Source organism: Protopterus annectens, chromosome 5.part0 (genome assembly GCF_019279795.1).
Source record: "Protopterus annectens isolate FY-2018-M chromosome 5.part0, PAN1.0, whole genome shotgun sequence".
Taxonomy (NCBI): Eukaryota; Metazoa; Chordata; order Ceratodontiformes; family Protopteridae; genus Protopterus; species Protopterus annectens.
This window is the reverse complement of record NC_056735.1, coordinates 878750555-878766204: the sequence shown is the minus strand read 5'-3', so window position 1 is coordinate 878766204 and position 15650 is coordinate 878750555. Positions and strand designations below refer to the sequence as shown.

Genomic DNA, 15650 nt, shown 5'->3' with positions numbered 1-15650 from the left:
GCCACATGCTGATTAAAGGCCTCATTATTGTATACATATGTTTCCATATCCCAGACTACTGGGTAAACTCTTAAGGATTGCCTTATCGATGTAGTAATTAGCCTGAGTGTCAGTGTTCCCAAAAGGCACTATATTGCATTTATTGGCATTGAGTTTTAGTCCATGACTTCTGTACCAGTCATTTGTCTGTGTTAGACCCTTTTGTAAGGTGTTTGTTTAATGAGGGAAGCTATGATAGCTCTCAATTTGCAGTCATCTGTGAACTTGATAAGCCAAAGGCCCTTGACATTCACCTTTACCTCCAAGAAGTAGATGCCAAATAGTAGCAGTCCAGTACGGAGCCCCGAGGTACCCCAGTAGTGAACAATATCTTAGTGGAGGTGATATCACTAATTCTGACTTCCAGGGTCAAGTCTGTCATCCAGCTGACAATCCAGTGAGTTATATAGGAGTTTACACCAGTTCAGTGAGTTTGTCAACTATACCAGAGTGGGGTTTGGTATCGAATGCTTTAGACAGGTCCTGGTAGAGAGTCATCATCATCATTACCACCCCCTTTTTCACATTTTCTACATGGGGCTGGGGTGTCATGTCACTTTTCACAATCTCTCCCTATTCAATGCCACTCTCCTACCTTCTTTGACACTGACTGTCACAGGTCTTCTCTCACATAATCCATCCAACTTTTGGCTGGGCAAACTCGTTTCCTCTTGCCTTCTTCCTGTCTGTCCTAAATCTACTTTATCAAATTGCCTTCTACTTTTCTACATATGTGGCTAACCAACTGGAATCTTTTCTTTTTGACTATTTCTGCAAATTGGAGCTACTTTGGCTTCTGCTCTTATGTCCTCATTTCTTCATCTGTCCCACAGTGTGTATCCTACCTTCTATCTCAGGCACTTCATCTCCATGCTTTGTTTTACATTCCAGTTTTCTGTACCATGCAGTAGTGCTGATTGTACCACTGTTTTTTAAACCTCAGGCAATAGGCATTACGCATTGTTTTATCCTCATCCATCGCCTCGGTGACCTTCTCAAAGAAGTCTAGCAGGTGTAGTAAGCATGATCTTCCCTTGACAAAGCCAAACTGGGTAGGATCCAGTATCTGAAGGTTGCCTATGTCTTTGTTGATCATTTTCATGATAATTCATTCCATAGCTTTGCATATTACACTAGTTAAGTCTGTAGTTTCTGGGGTTTCCGACTCATTGCAGTCCTCCATTCTCATAGTACAAAGCCAGTTCTGAGGCTATAGTTGAAAAGTCACTCAAATGGTCCTGATAAGACATGCTTCCAGCTATTTTGGAAGCAGCCCAGCATCTTGTCAGGGCCACTGAGGCTGTGTTTTTGCCTTTAGTGAGCACCACCAGGACCTGTCCCTGTTAATAGTTAGGGAGGGTGGGGGGTATGCTAGTAGATATTTCCGGGAGGGAGGTGGAGGGAGTGGAGGGTGAAATTTGAATTGAATTTGTCAGCTAGCAAATATGCTATGTTGCTGTGCTCGGTGAAGGTGGCATCACTGACCATCAGTTCGGCACACTGATGTGTGCGGCCTTTGAGGTTTCAGACATAGCTGTAGAAAGCCTTGTAGTTGTCTTTAGGCTGTGAGGATATCTTGACCTCATAATTGGCTTTGTTGGACTTTATTAGTCCTCATAGTTTCCTGTTTAGTTTAGAGAGCTCCTTAAAATAGTTGCTCTTCTTGATTTTAGCCATGACTTTTTTCCTTTTGTTATATACTCTGTTAAAGTTAGGATTCCACCAGTGTGGTTTGTTTTTAAAGATGGTTTTGTGCTTACTTCTAGTAGGTACAGTAGCCTTTATACAGTCATTTACATGTTTATACAGGGTCTCTGTGAACAATTCTGCATAGGTTGTTATGGACTAGGGGTTGGGAGGGGTTTGAATTTTGATAAACTATTGCTTAATAGGGTGTAGTTTGCTTGGGAATAGTACCTGTTACAGACTGGGGTTACTGAGTTGATTTTTATTTTGAAGGAGACAACTTTGTGGTCTAACCTTACCAGTGAGGGTAAGACACTTGGGGGTACATTATTCTTCCATATTGGTGAGGGGTCAATATCAAAAGATCAAACACAGAAATCATTGAAACCCATATGGTCGAGACCATATGATCAATAGTTCAATTTGTCTAAGTGTTTTGCCTGAGATTGCGTTACAGTAGTGATCAAGAAATTTGCTCTTTTCCCCATGTAGTGCAATCTCGGCTTTGGTATATATAATTAGCAGGGGTGTGTGGGGATGTGAGGAGGGCTTGCCCCCCCTGCAAAAGCATTATTTTTCTTGTATGCTAATTACCCAAGCTGTAGCCAGCATTTCTCCCAAAGTTCAAAAACTCCCTATTGCATACCTCATCTCAGACTAGCACCTAGTGAAATGAATTCTTCATATTGAACCTCTGATTTTGGAATGCCGTTCCCTATATGCACATGAGCACTGCCTGGTACATTTCTAAATCAATGCTCTCATTTCTTTTCCTCTCAGTCTGTCTCTGCTTCCCCCTACAGCAATTTGGCTATCTGGGATACTGTAAGTCAAAATTCTTTCTTGGTCCAGTCTGAATTTACTCCCCATAGTTACACTAACTGAATTAAGCGTAGCCCTCATTAAATAGTACTGTATGTTTTCTACACTTGACTTATGTTTCCTACTTAAATTTAGTCGACAATGCTAGTACAGCCACTGTTTGGATATCTAATATTTTATTATCTTATAGCTTTATAGGAGATTAGTATTCAAACTGCTTCAGGGCCTTTACAAGCCTAGCCAATATAACCCAATTTTACCCAGTATATGGCTCCTAGGGGCAAGAGGTTGGCATGGATTTGTGTCTGTACATTGAGTATCTTACAGATTGCCCCTGTCCATAAGGAACATGTGCACTAGTCCGAGTGTCTTCATCTACCTTTGGTATGCATATTTTGTAGGTTAGTTTGTGGAATTTACAACCAGCTGTTTAGTTATGGGATATTTAGTTTAAACTATTACAATCTGTAATTAATGTATGATTAAATAGTGCTTCTAGCTTTGTATCTTATTTCCAGTGTAAATCTCTTACCACTGTATTATCAGTTGTGTTATTTCTATAGACCACAACGATAACCATGATACATGTAGTTTGTGCCCTCTGACATAATTCAAGTGTGTGGGAAATGGATCATTTAAGATCATTCCACATACCCAGTAAACAAATAAATAACTAATAAAAGATTATTTAAATAGTCCGTGGATCATAGTCCTTGAAGAAGAAGCTAGTGTAGAAATATATAACAAATCTGACATCTATAGACATGACATTCTGTTGAGGCAGCTGAATGAGAGTGTATTATTGATAACAGTCACACGACTACATGTGTATGTGTGTGTGCGCGCGGGCGTGCACGTGTGCATGCACTTGTATGTTTGTCTGTCTATTTCTGTGTGGTAATTCAATTCTGCTAAATGAAAGCCAACTGTAATTTAAAATCGTGCCACTTCTGTTATTAGTTGATAGTTAACAGAATGTTAAGAAATAATTTACTGAAAGAAACAAGGAAGGGTAAGACAGGAAAACATTTCAAAAACAAAAAAGGAGGGAGGGAAGAGACAAGAAGATAGCTTAACTCTACAAAATTTGTCATCACTACAGAAAATACTGTTCTCAAAGTAAAATATCTTACCGGGACATCGAGCACAGCACTGTTGTTGGTCTTTGACTGGATTTGAACAATGAAGGGCAGGACATCTGATTTTATAACAACTTACAACACCCATCTGTAAAGAAAGACGTATCAGATATATCAGAAATATAGTTCCAAAAAAGTATTTGTGTGTGTGTGTGTGTGTGTGTGTGTGTGTGTGTGTGTGTGTGTGTGTGTGTGTGTGTGTGTGTGTGTGTGTGTGTGTCTTAAAATAACATATTTTACAACTACTGAACAAATACAACACACTGTGCTACAGAGAGAAAATAGCACCTCTGTTTTCATCCCTCTTAATCATGGATGCCCAGCATCCAAACAGAAAAGCTGACACAATGAAAAAAAGATACAAAAATAAAAATATAAAGGAAAAACTTAGAAAACTAAAGTAAAAAATTAAAATGGCTAGATTACATTCAAGTAAGTATACTTTCATTGGGCATCTTTCATTTGTGTAGGTTTCATCCATGCTGGTTGAAAGCACATACATTATGCAGGACCACTGTATGCTGTGGTTTTTATGCAACACTGGGGATGGTATATAAAAGTAAGGGGGCGGGGATACATGAAGCCTTGTCCCTCTCTAAATTGTTATTGTACTTTTGACTTGTGTTTCATGAATAAAAAATAATGCACTGTAACTAACAGTAGACTGATTCACATTACATATTTAAAGCACAGAAAACCATTAGATAATAAAAATAAAAGAGAGAGCAAAACAAACAGAAGTAACTATGCACAAAAAAAGGAAAAAAAGAAACACATCCCATCATCCCTAACAAAGGAAAAAAAAGAAACACATCCCATCATCCCTAACAAAGGAAAAAAAAAGAAACACATCCCATCATCCCTAACAGTAAGGTAAACTACAAAGTTCAAAAAATGATATAGCAATAAGAAGAAAAAAAATGTAAACTAAATGAAAAGTAAATAAAATAAAACTAAACCCTTCCCAAAGTAAAGCCATAGAACTCTACTACTCAGGAAGTTCAGTTAGTATATAACCTAGAATCTTGGATTACATGTCCTCTAACCAAACGCCGTTTCCTCTTCTTCTTCTTCTTTTTCTGGTTAGGGTTCGCCACAGTGAATCACCTGTACGCTCATGATTGGCAGTGGAGTTTTACAGTGTCGAGTTGCCAGCCCGGTGCCCAACCTTCCACAGAAGGCACACACACATGCACTCACACCTAGGGCCAATTTAGAGTGTCCAATCCACCTACAGCATGTCTTTGGGATGTGGGATGAAACCGGAGCACCTGGAGGAAACCCACGCGACAACAGGGAGGACATGCAGACTCAGCACAGAAGGCACCCCAGCCGAGAATCGAACCAGAGAACCTCTTGCGTTTCTAATGTGTCAATTTATTAAAGTGTTATTCTGTCTTGCAACATGGAATGTCAGAACATTAAATGGAAAAGGAAAAAAACACCTCTTGTTTATTATGAACATGCCCAATGTAACATATATATTGCTGTACTTAGGAAAACAACACCAGTGTAATTTATAATAAATATATATAACATATAATTTGCTTTATTTGGTCAAAGTCATGATCACTTTTTTAAAGAAGTAGCTTTTATGGTCCAAAATAAAAGCTTAATGCCAGTCATAGACTTCCCCTCAATATCTCACTGCCTGCTGAAACTGATCTTAAATGAACAAACGCAAATTGCTATCACTAAAGCTTATGCTCCTGCTGATTCAAGTTTGGACACTGACAAGGATACTTTCTATGAGAAACTTAAAACTTATTTTTCAAAAATAGCCAAGAAGCACATGGTCCATGTGCTGGGAGATTTAAAGATCATGTGCAGAGATGTTTTTATTACCATTTCTTTTAGCAGTAATTATGTTCTCATCATAAAGTGGGCTTTTTGATTCTAAAATATGAGTTTTCTTTAGTTCCTTCACTGAAAACAGATATTAAATTTAATAAACTTGTGTTTGTATGCTGATGTTAGGTACTTTCTGATTCCAATTTATGCGGTACTGCATTTTGATGATGTAATAGAAGAGATAAACAGTTTGTAGTGAGTAGACATGTATTCTGTAATCTGCAGCAGAATTCAACATATAAAATTACATAGAATGCAGCACAGTCAACCAGTCACTTAATCAGGTAATCTGACAATAAATCAACAATTAACTAAATACATTCATATTTAACTAAAATGTAATAAAAAAGAAATGGAGCAGGATATGGCTCACAGAAAAGCGCATAGTGCTTGGCATACAGCATAATAACACAGATATAATATTGTTATAAATAGTTGCCTAGCATGGGATGTTCACTCTTAAGAAGAAAACTAGGGGTATCTGAGTTTCACAATAATAGCTTACAGTAAAGCATGTCTCTGTATGTTATACAATGACTGGATTAGTGCTGGAATGAATAACTGAAAAGGCTTTTGGTCAAGGCCGCAACTCTACCTATATGAGGAAAAAGGTGCTGTAAGCAGTACTAGATGGGAAGCCAGACTGCCTGAAGTACCAAATTCCATATGCAGGTAGAGGTGTATTATAGCCATCAGAAGTAAGAGGAAGAGCCTGGGACCATGCACCCCTGACTTGGTGTAGTGTTAGCCACTGCCCAAACTACTACAAGAATGGCTCAGAGTATTCTATTTTTAAAAATAGATTTTCTTTCCTGGAGGAGTAGTGGCCCTGCAAGCCCATTCCTCTTCTTGGATGAGGAGAATGCACACATGACAGCCATGCCACCGTACAGGTGCAGCTCCAGTACAGGAGAGCCTCATGGACATGCAGCCTGCCTGTATGTCAGATCTAGTTCCCTAGCAGCAATACTAGGTCTAATATAAGGATGGAGCTGCTAAGACAAAGAACATCAACCAGACTCAGATACCCTGATAAGTTTTCAAAATAGTTTTAGCCGTGCTCGGCTTAGCTAGTGACATTCAGTAATGTAGAACATTACAGAATGTCAGCACCTCTTCCTAGCACAGTGAGTCTCCCTTAGATCTGTTATATTCAGGTATTAAATTATACACTGTTTGACTCTCCTTATGATATCATCAGAAGGTGTCACCAGATGACTCAGAATCAGGAAGTAATTGGATAGCTTCTCAATGCACTGTAGTAAACTTAATAAATATTGTTCAAGTGATGTAACTAAAGAAGAATTGCACATTTTGGGATCAGGAAGTCCAATGTCCATGATAAAAACATAACTGCAGCAAAAAGAAGTAGTAAATGATCTTACAATACAGAAAAATAAAAGTATCAAGAAGAACAGGATCTTATTATGCATAACTCTTAATTGTCTGTTATTTTGAAAAAAATACTGAATTTTCAACTAAAATAATAGGCTGCCATTAAATGAGTGGCACTTTTGAATCATGGTTTTGACTCTCAACTGTCTTTGATTTTCAAGGATGTCCCTGATTTTAACTGAAATTATACCTCTATCCCTCTAAATCCCTCCTAAAACTGGTGATACTTGGTGAAAAGGTGATGAATTACACAATAGCCAATGACAATAATAAGAATTATAGACTTATTTTATTTCATAAAATATGTATTAATCCACATTCACCCTTTCTGTCAATGTCTCAAGTTAATAATACTAGTATTTCAAAAGTATCCGTAATTGTCCTTAATTATTTCTGGACTTGCCCCTGATTCTGTTGAAATTCATCTCTGATTCATTGAGAGATATGTTACAGTTCTTTTTTGGGTGCAGCTGCCTGCAACTTAAACTCAATTTTATTTGCATGCAACAGATGGACAGTACATTACAAGCAGCCAGTGTGTCATCAAGGATGACAGCCATGCAAGACTTGCTAGAAAGAGGAAGAAATTGTGCACTTTAAACAAGAATTAGGAGAAATATGAGTCCATGGACTGCTTTGTGGTTTGTATATTATTTTTTTTTATTTAAAGTGTATTGGTGAAATTCTGAAGCAAGAGAAATATACAAGTCTTTGGAATTGGATGTATCTTCCTTACCTTATGCAACATCAAATTATACAGTTTTAATGTAAAAACTGTTTTTTTTTTTCATTGATAAGAACAGCCACTGGATTTTTTTCTCAGAGCTGAAAATTCCTGCCATGATATCAGGAAAGATCAAACCCACAATGCCTTACTATTTAAATTAATGAGAGCTGAAAATCTCTCCCTCATCACCATGAGAAATTGAACCCACAATGCTTTACTACTTAAATTAATGTACCAGCTACTGCATCTTCATACTAAATGCATCAATAGTGGTTTCTTTCTTCTTAGAAAGACAAGTTGTCAAGTAATTCTTGCAGATGGACAATATGATTATGGAGTAGTAAAATCACAATCTAAGTAAGTACCTCTACTTTGAAAGAAGTAAGTTATTTGTGTTTACCCACAATGCTGATGTATGTAAAACACTGCCTAATTACTATTATGACATCATTTTGTGGCTGCAGTTATAGGCAAAAATTGAGTAAACAATGAAACTAAAATACCAAAACAAACTATAATCGTTTTTTAGAAAATCACTTGTAGATCTGACATCAAGAGTATAATGGGAAATTAAATTAATTATAAACTAAAGATGCTTCTGAAAATGAGCAATACACTTTAAGTAACAAACAAATTGTTAACCTTGTGGCCATAGTAAGTTGGAATGTGGACCTGGACTGAAAGCACTTCCAACAGTAGTCAGGAGGACAGAACAATACAAAAAGAAGACCTGCTGCCAGTAGTGCTGTGTAGGTAAGAAAGATGAAGGATACCATACCCCCTCAGCTATGCCTGACGCCATAGAATGACATTGACTTTTCTTCATATTTATTTATTTATTTGTTTATTTTATTTGACATTTAGAACGAGTTTGTTATTAGTGAGTCAGTTTTCGAAAACGGAGAAGGAATTTTGGGTGAGGGTGTGTAGGTCAGAGAGGGTGTCAGAGGTGGAGATGATTGTGGAGTCATTGGCATATTGTATGAGAGTAGAGTAAGGGCAGGACATGTGGAGGTGGTTGGTGAAGATGTTAAACAATAAGGGACTAAGAACTGACCATTGAGGAACTCCCATCTTGCTAGGGAGAAAGGGAAACAGTGAGGAGAGCCATTTAACAGATTGCTGTCTGTTGAAGAGATAACTGGAACACCAAGAAATGCAAGTACTGGAAAGTCTGTGGTCAGAGAGTTTGGAAATGAGCATGGGGTGTGAGACTGTGTTGTATGCTTTGGAGAGGTCTAGAAAGAGGCAGGACATGAGTCTGCAGCAGATCACAGGAAACCCGGTAGAGTACAGGAAACAAAAAAGAGGTGGAAAAATAAGCAATCAGTCAAAGCAGCTGTATTAGGGAGATTAGCAGGTAAACCAAAAAGTATGTAGTAGTTGGGATAAAGAAGGGTAGTGTGAAAAACTAGTGGTAGAGGAAAGCAGAGTGAGGACAAGGAGGGAGTAGGGTATTGTTAGAGTATGTGGTGGGCTAAATAAAAAAAAAAAAAAAAAACAAATAGTACAATGGTGAATGCCAGGGAAAAAGGGGGGCAGCAGGAGGGTAGGGTTTGGTTTTGTGGAATGCTATAGCTATAATTTAAACAGGCAAGTGTCAGTAATAATAACACAAGGCTACATTCATTCACAGTGGTGGGCACTTTGTAGTTTTTATTTGTGTTTTTCTGTCTGACTTGAGGAGGAAAGTTATCACGTTAGTCTGGGCAGAGGGAAAGTCCGCACCGCAGGTTTATCTGTATTGCTTAGAAAGGGAAAGAATAAGAGGATGCTAAAGAGGGAAACTTTAGTTAAAATGTGAATTGAAAGGTAGATTGGTAGGGACTGTAGAGCATGTGGAGGTCAGAGGGGAAGAGTTTTTGATTTAGAGAGAAAAGCCAAGAAGGATGCAGAGGGAGTAAGTTACAATGAGAAGATAAAACAAAACTAAGTTGCACATTAATGCACATTGCCTCAAACAGTGCTATATAAGGAACATTAGATGCAGAGAGCAGGTGTGTATATTAAATGCAGAGTCTGAAATCACCAATGTTAAAATAGTATACAGAATACATTGCCAGCAAATCACGTTCTCCTATACAAACCACTTTCTCCTAAAAACTTTCTATTCAGTATATGCCTGGTCTGTTCCTTAAAACATTTGTAGAAAAACATTTATTTTATTTATGTATTTATTTTACATTTGTTGAACGGGAGTGTCCGGCTGAGCTATTGCCTTTTTTCATTGGAGGCCCGGGGAGAAAAGCTCCAAAGATATACAATGCAATAAAAATAGCAATACAGATACATTTCAGTAAAAATAGCAATAGAGAATTTTGGTAGTTAAAATACATAAGCTACATACATATATATTGTTGACAGATAAAACAGTACTATAAACAAAAAGAAGAATGTTAAAAAGTAGAATAAGTTGTATGTTTTGGTTTAAAAAGAGAGTTGAGTAAATATAAGGTTTTGTATGCAGAGCAGCAGAAACTTAAAAGTTACAGAAGAATTTCAGGGAGCAGAGTATAGAAGAAGCTTTGGAGGTTGCATTGGAAACATTGGATGAAGTAGTTAATGGTAAGTTTTAGTAAGTTAGTTTGACTGTACTATAAAAGGTAGGTAATAATCAGGGAGGGTGACTACAATGGCAGGACCAGTGTTTTTTAAAATGGTCTTTGTTTGCTAGCTTAAATTGTTTGAGGTGAGTCAGAGACCTTATTTCTAGTGGGAGTTTGTTCCATGCAATAGAGGGATGGTAGATATACAAGTTGCACCCTGTGTTGGATTTGGGTTTGTGGATTTTAGTAGGTCTTAGGTTGAGCTTCGGAGAAGTCTGGTAGAGGAGTAGTGAGAGATGAGAGAATATAGACTTGGGCAGAAATCAGGCTGATATAGAATGGGGTGTATGATTTGGAGTTGGGATTGTAGGAACAGGTGAGCTAGTTCTGGCCAGTTCAGGCATTTTAGGGAGAGACAGTGGTGAGATTTATATGTTTGTTGAGCTGCAAATCTAACTATTTTGGGGTAAGTTGATTCTAATTTAGTAAGTAGGGAGGAGTTCAGATTTATGAATATTTGGGAACAATAGGTTAAGCATGGTAGAAGGTATGCATGGGTAAGAGAAATCCTAGCTTCAGTAGTTAGGAATTTGTTGTTCCTGTACAGTAGTCCTAGCTTTTGGTGGGTTTTTTTGATACAATTGTTAATGTGAAGATCGAATTTTAGTTGGTTATCAATGGTAATTCTGAGGAGTTTTGTGCTAGTTTTGACTTCTATAGGAGTATTGTTTAGGGACCTTATGGAGAAGGAAAGTTTAATGTGGTTTTCAGATTTAGGTAGAAAGAGTAGTAATTTTGTTTTCTTAGGGTTGAGGATAAGCTGATTATTAGTGAGCCATGTCTCTACTGAATTGAAAGATGTCTGAGTATTTGTTAGGAGTTCTAAGGGGGAATTAGCAATAGTTATGACTGTAGAGTCATCTGCGTATTGGACAATGTTATATTGAAGACAAGAGGGGTGGAGTGAGTTGGTAAAGATATTAAAGAGTAGAGGTCCAAGAATGGAACCTTTGGGACCATCACTTCTTACTGAGAGAGGGGTAGATATTGCTGAGTCCCATCATACTGACTGCAGCCTATCAGAGAGATAGCTAGAGAACCATGCAACTGTATCAGGGGAGAAGTTTAGGTCTACAAGTTTACTAAGTAGCAGAGTGTGTGAGACAGTGTCACAAGCCTTAGAAAGGTCAAGGAATAGACAGGATATCAGTTTATGATCATCTTTAGCCAGGGCTAAGGTGTTGAGAAATGATAATAGAGCTGTGGTTGTACTATGCTTGGGATGGAAGCCATGCTGTGTTAAAGTGAGAAGTTTTTCTTGTAAGAGATAATGCATAACTTGTTTGTGTATACATTTCTCAAGGATTTTGGAGAGAGGGGAGAGGACAGCGATAGGTCTGAAATTAGATATTTCTGTGGAGTTACCTCCTTTATGAATTTGAAGAGTGTAATATTGTTTCCAGATAGAAGGATCTTTAGACTCAGAGATGGAGCAATTGATTAGTATAGATACAGGCATAGCAAAGGAGTGTGCAGCAATCTGGAGAAAGTATACAGAGCATGGTTTGAGCTTTGAGAGTAGAGTTCTGTTATAGTCAGTGGAGACAGGTTTGAGAGAGAAGGAATTTACTGAGATAGTGGTTGAGGGGTGTATAGGGAGGTTTGAAGTGCTGTTGTTTGAGAGGTTGGGGTTAAATAGTTTGGAAATGGATTTTATAAAGTAGGTGTTGAAGGTATTAGCAGTTTCTTCAGGTGACTTGTCAGGACATGGGTTTGGTGAAGTTGGGTTACCTGGATGTAGTATTTGGTTTACAGCATTCCAGATTTTTTTTTATCAGATTTTAATGTTTTGGGGGGATTATGAAAGTCTTTTTTGTCTTTGTTGATAATTTTTTTTTGTCTGATTCCTAAGTTCTTTATACTTTCGGAGGTCAGCTGGAAGTTTGCTTTGTACCCATGTTTTCCATGCCCTATCTCTGGGTTTCATAATCAGTTTAGAGGACACATACAACTACAAATTACACTTACAGTAGTGCTGAAAAAGCACTAGTGTTCCACCAACCCAGGGAGGTCTCCAGCAGGACAACCACCAGACAGCCTTTGGTTTATTGGAGGTTGGTCAAGACACAGAATAACACTTTTATCAAGAATTGCTAGCCTGTATAGCAGGAACTCATAAAGTGTAAACTGCAACCAACAAAATCAAAACAGAGCAAACTCCTGGAAAAGACCCCAGTTCCTAACATAACTTCCAGTGTGAGTGTTACCCTGACCAGATTCGGTTGACAAGATAGTCCGATCCTGTAAAGCAGGAACTCATAAAGTGTAAACTGTGACCATCAAAATCAAAATAAAGCAAAAACAAGAGACTCCTGAAAAAGAGCCCTGTGTATGTTGTTATTGTAAACTTTTCATTTGTCACTTTTATTTAACTGCAATGAGTAAAAGAAATAAAGAAATACATGAAATAAAAACAAAGGGAAGCAAATAAAACAGTTTATCTTAATCACATTAACCCATGGCTTCCTAGGGTGCCTAATTGGTTCCTGTTTATTCATATCCACTGCTCACACCTCCTCCACTACTTATCCAATCACAGCAGTTTAAACTCTAATTTAATAATTTAACCAAACAGCATCACAAAGCCACAACTCAACTCTCCCTCAGTTACTAACACATTTCATCACTCACTTTACTCATTACCCTTTACCTCTCTATATCCTATCATAACCAGCAAGTCAGTACTTTATACTGCCCCACTGACCCATTCATCACCACACCTCATACAGCATTAGCCAATATTCTCATATCACCACACCTTTCTAATAGTTTCAACACAGAACTTTTCTCATTGAAATGTACACAGTCACAGGCAACTCCTTACACACTATACAAATATACTAAGCTAGCTAACAAACTTACACACAAATCCCTCTTATATTTAACCCAGTTCAAAATAAGCGGAGACATACACCCCAATCCTAGCCCTCAATCTCCCAGCCAAACCCCGCCTTCCTCAGATAAATCTATCTTCTACAAATATCATCAGTTTCCCATATAATAACTCTGACCTTATTTTAAACACCAATCTGAAAAGCATCCTAAATAAAACACATGAATTACATGCAACTCTTAACCAACACTACCCTGATCTAGCAATCTTAACTGAGACACAGCTAAAACCCCACATAGCAGACAGTGAAATCCTAACCCATGGGTATAACATCCACAGATCCATAAATTAGTTGGCTATATAGCCATAATATACAAAGAATCCATTAAATTGTAATGTCTTCAACTTAACCCCCCCATCTCAGTAATTATGAAATTTTAATCTCTCGCTAACAACCTAACCCTAAGAAGCACATCATTATCATTGCCATCTACATCCCCCCTGGTAATAACCCATCCATTAATGAAGAGCTCCTTTGTTGGTGTGCTACAACCTTTAGCCAAGAAACTATTATAATGGGGGACATCAATTTGGATTGGTCCATCTTCTCTTCAAACAATCCATCCTTCTTTATTAACTTCCATGGTTTCTATCAAATAATTCAATCCCCTACCAGATTTGATAAACATTCCAAAAACAATCAATACTCTAACAAATAAACCTTCTTTCTGTCAGCAATATGGTTGTCTCCCAGACAGTCTTAGTGACCATCTACCCACTTACCTACTAAGGCAGTTCATAAAACCTCCAAAAAGCATCATTTACAAGCACATCCACAACAAAGGAAATTTCTCCACAGAAGTCTGTAAGTCCCTCCAGCAGCAATGTGACTGGTCCTCTTTAAAATATCTCTACCTAGATTTAGCCGTGCAATACTTCAATGAAAAATTCCTCAGTATCCTAAGCAACCAAACTCCCCTTAGAAAGTTCCACACTAACTCTAAACAGATACCATGGCTTTCTAATGATACCAAGCACCTCCTCTAACAGAGAGACAGAGCCCGGTCTATCTTGATGCCAAAGACCAAGCCTCCCTTCTCACCTTCTGACAATTATGAAACCTAGCTAAAAGACAAATCAGGCAGGACAAAAAACTGTACTATACAACAATGCAACAAAAACACCAGAACAATTCCCAGAAATTCTGGGGATCCATCAAACAACTGCTTAAGCCTGGACAGAGCACAATTCCATCTCCTAACACAACAAATACCACAAATAGTATTGCCTCTTAATTATGTACACACTTTATCAGCTCTTTACTGTCCCTACTAAAACACAAAAGCAATACCCCTCTATCTGTTCACACATTTCCAGAAAGAAACCTAAATTAATTTTCTATCAAACCAATTCAAACAAACACCATCAAAAAATTTCTGTCCAAACTAAAGCCCTCATCCCTAGCTGCTGACCAACTACCCAATGAATTCCTTAGATTAGCAGCAGATGCATCTCCTACCCCATATCCTTACTACTCCATTGTTGAGCAATATATTTCCAAGCTTTGGGAAATCTGTTACATCATTCCTCTACACAAAGGCTTCACTGAGTTCTCCAACTGCAGGCCAATTGCTATCCTCCCTCCCATAGCTAAAATAACTGAAAATAACTGAAAATTGTGTACATACACAACTTCTCAACTACCTACTAAATAATAACCTCATATCAACTTCCCAATGTGGTTTTAGATCAAAACATAGTATTACAACTGCTTTTGTTAGCTTTACAAACTTAATCAACTAACTCAAAAATAACCAGCTAGTCTCTTCTATCTTTCTGGATATGTCTAAGGCCTTCGATACAGTAACCCACCAAAAACTACTCACTGAGCTACCTTCCTCAAACCTTACCCAACCTGCCCTCTCTTCATTTCTCAGCTACTTAACTGACTGCCAACAGGCAGTTAAGTGGCAATATGAACCCTACCCTAATGCCTGTCTCAGCGGGTGTACCTGAAGGTTCAATTCTGGGTTCATTACTCTTTACCATATTCACCAATAAACTCAGCACAGCTACCCAACATGTAACTATAGCATGATACACAGATGACTCCACCCTTATATGTTCAGCACCCTCCTTACCTGAACTCCTACAGAAAATCCCAAAATCTCTCCAAGACTTCAAAAACTCTCTCTCAGACTGCCAACTGGCTCTCAATCCAAATAAAAACAAAGCTCATGCTTTTCACTAATAACCAAACAGTTAGTCATTCTCCCCATTTTACAGTCTACTCTTCTAATAAAACTAAAATTGAGCCAGTCCTTCACACTAACCTCCTCGAAGTCACAACTAGCAATAGCCTAAAATTTGACAAACACTTAGCTTTTACTATTGAAAAGGTCCAGATTAAGCTAGGGTCACTCTACAGAGTTAAACCATACCTGGCTAACTCCACCAGGCACTGCATAGCCAGGACACATCTACTCTCCACCCTACTATACAACTCACCAATATTCATTAACCTCAGGAAATCAGATTTAAACAAACTGGAG

At 38.0% G+C, this 15650-nt stretch overlaps 1 protein-coding gene across 1 annotated transcript in view; it reads right to left on the bottom strand.

The window, feature by feature from the left end:
- CHRDL2 (chordin like 2) overlaps positions 1-15650 on the bottom strand; it is a 714636-nt gene that overhangs the window by 505817 nt on the left and 193169 nt on the right. The window contains exon 3 of the mRNA XM_044072677.1: positions 3681-3774. Within this exon, the coding sequence (XP_043928612.1) occupies positions 3681-3774 (94 nt within the window). The remainder of the gene's footprint in view (positions 1-3680; positions 3775-15650) is intronic.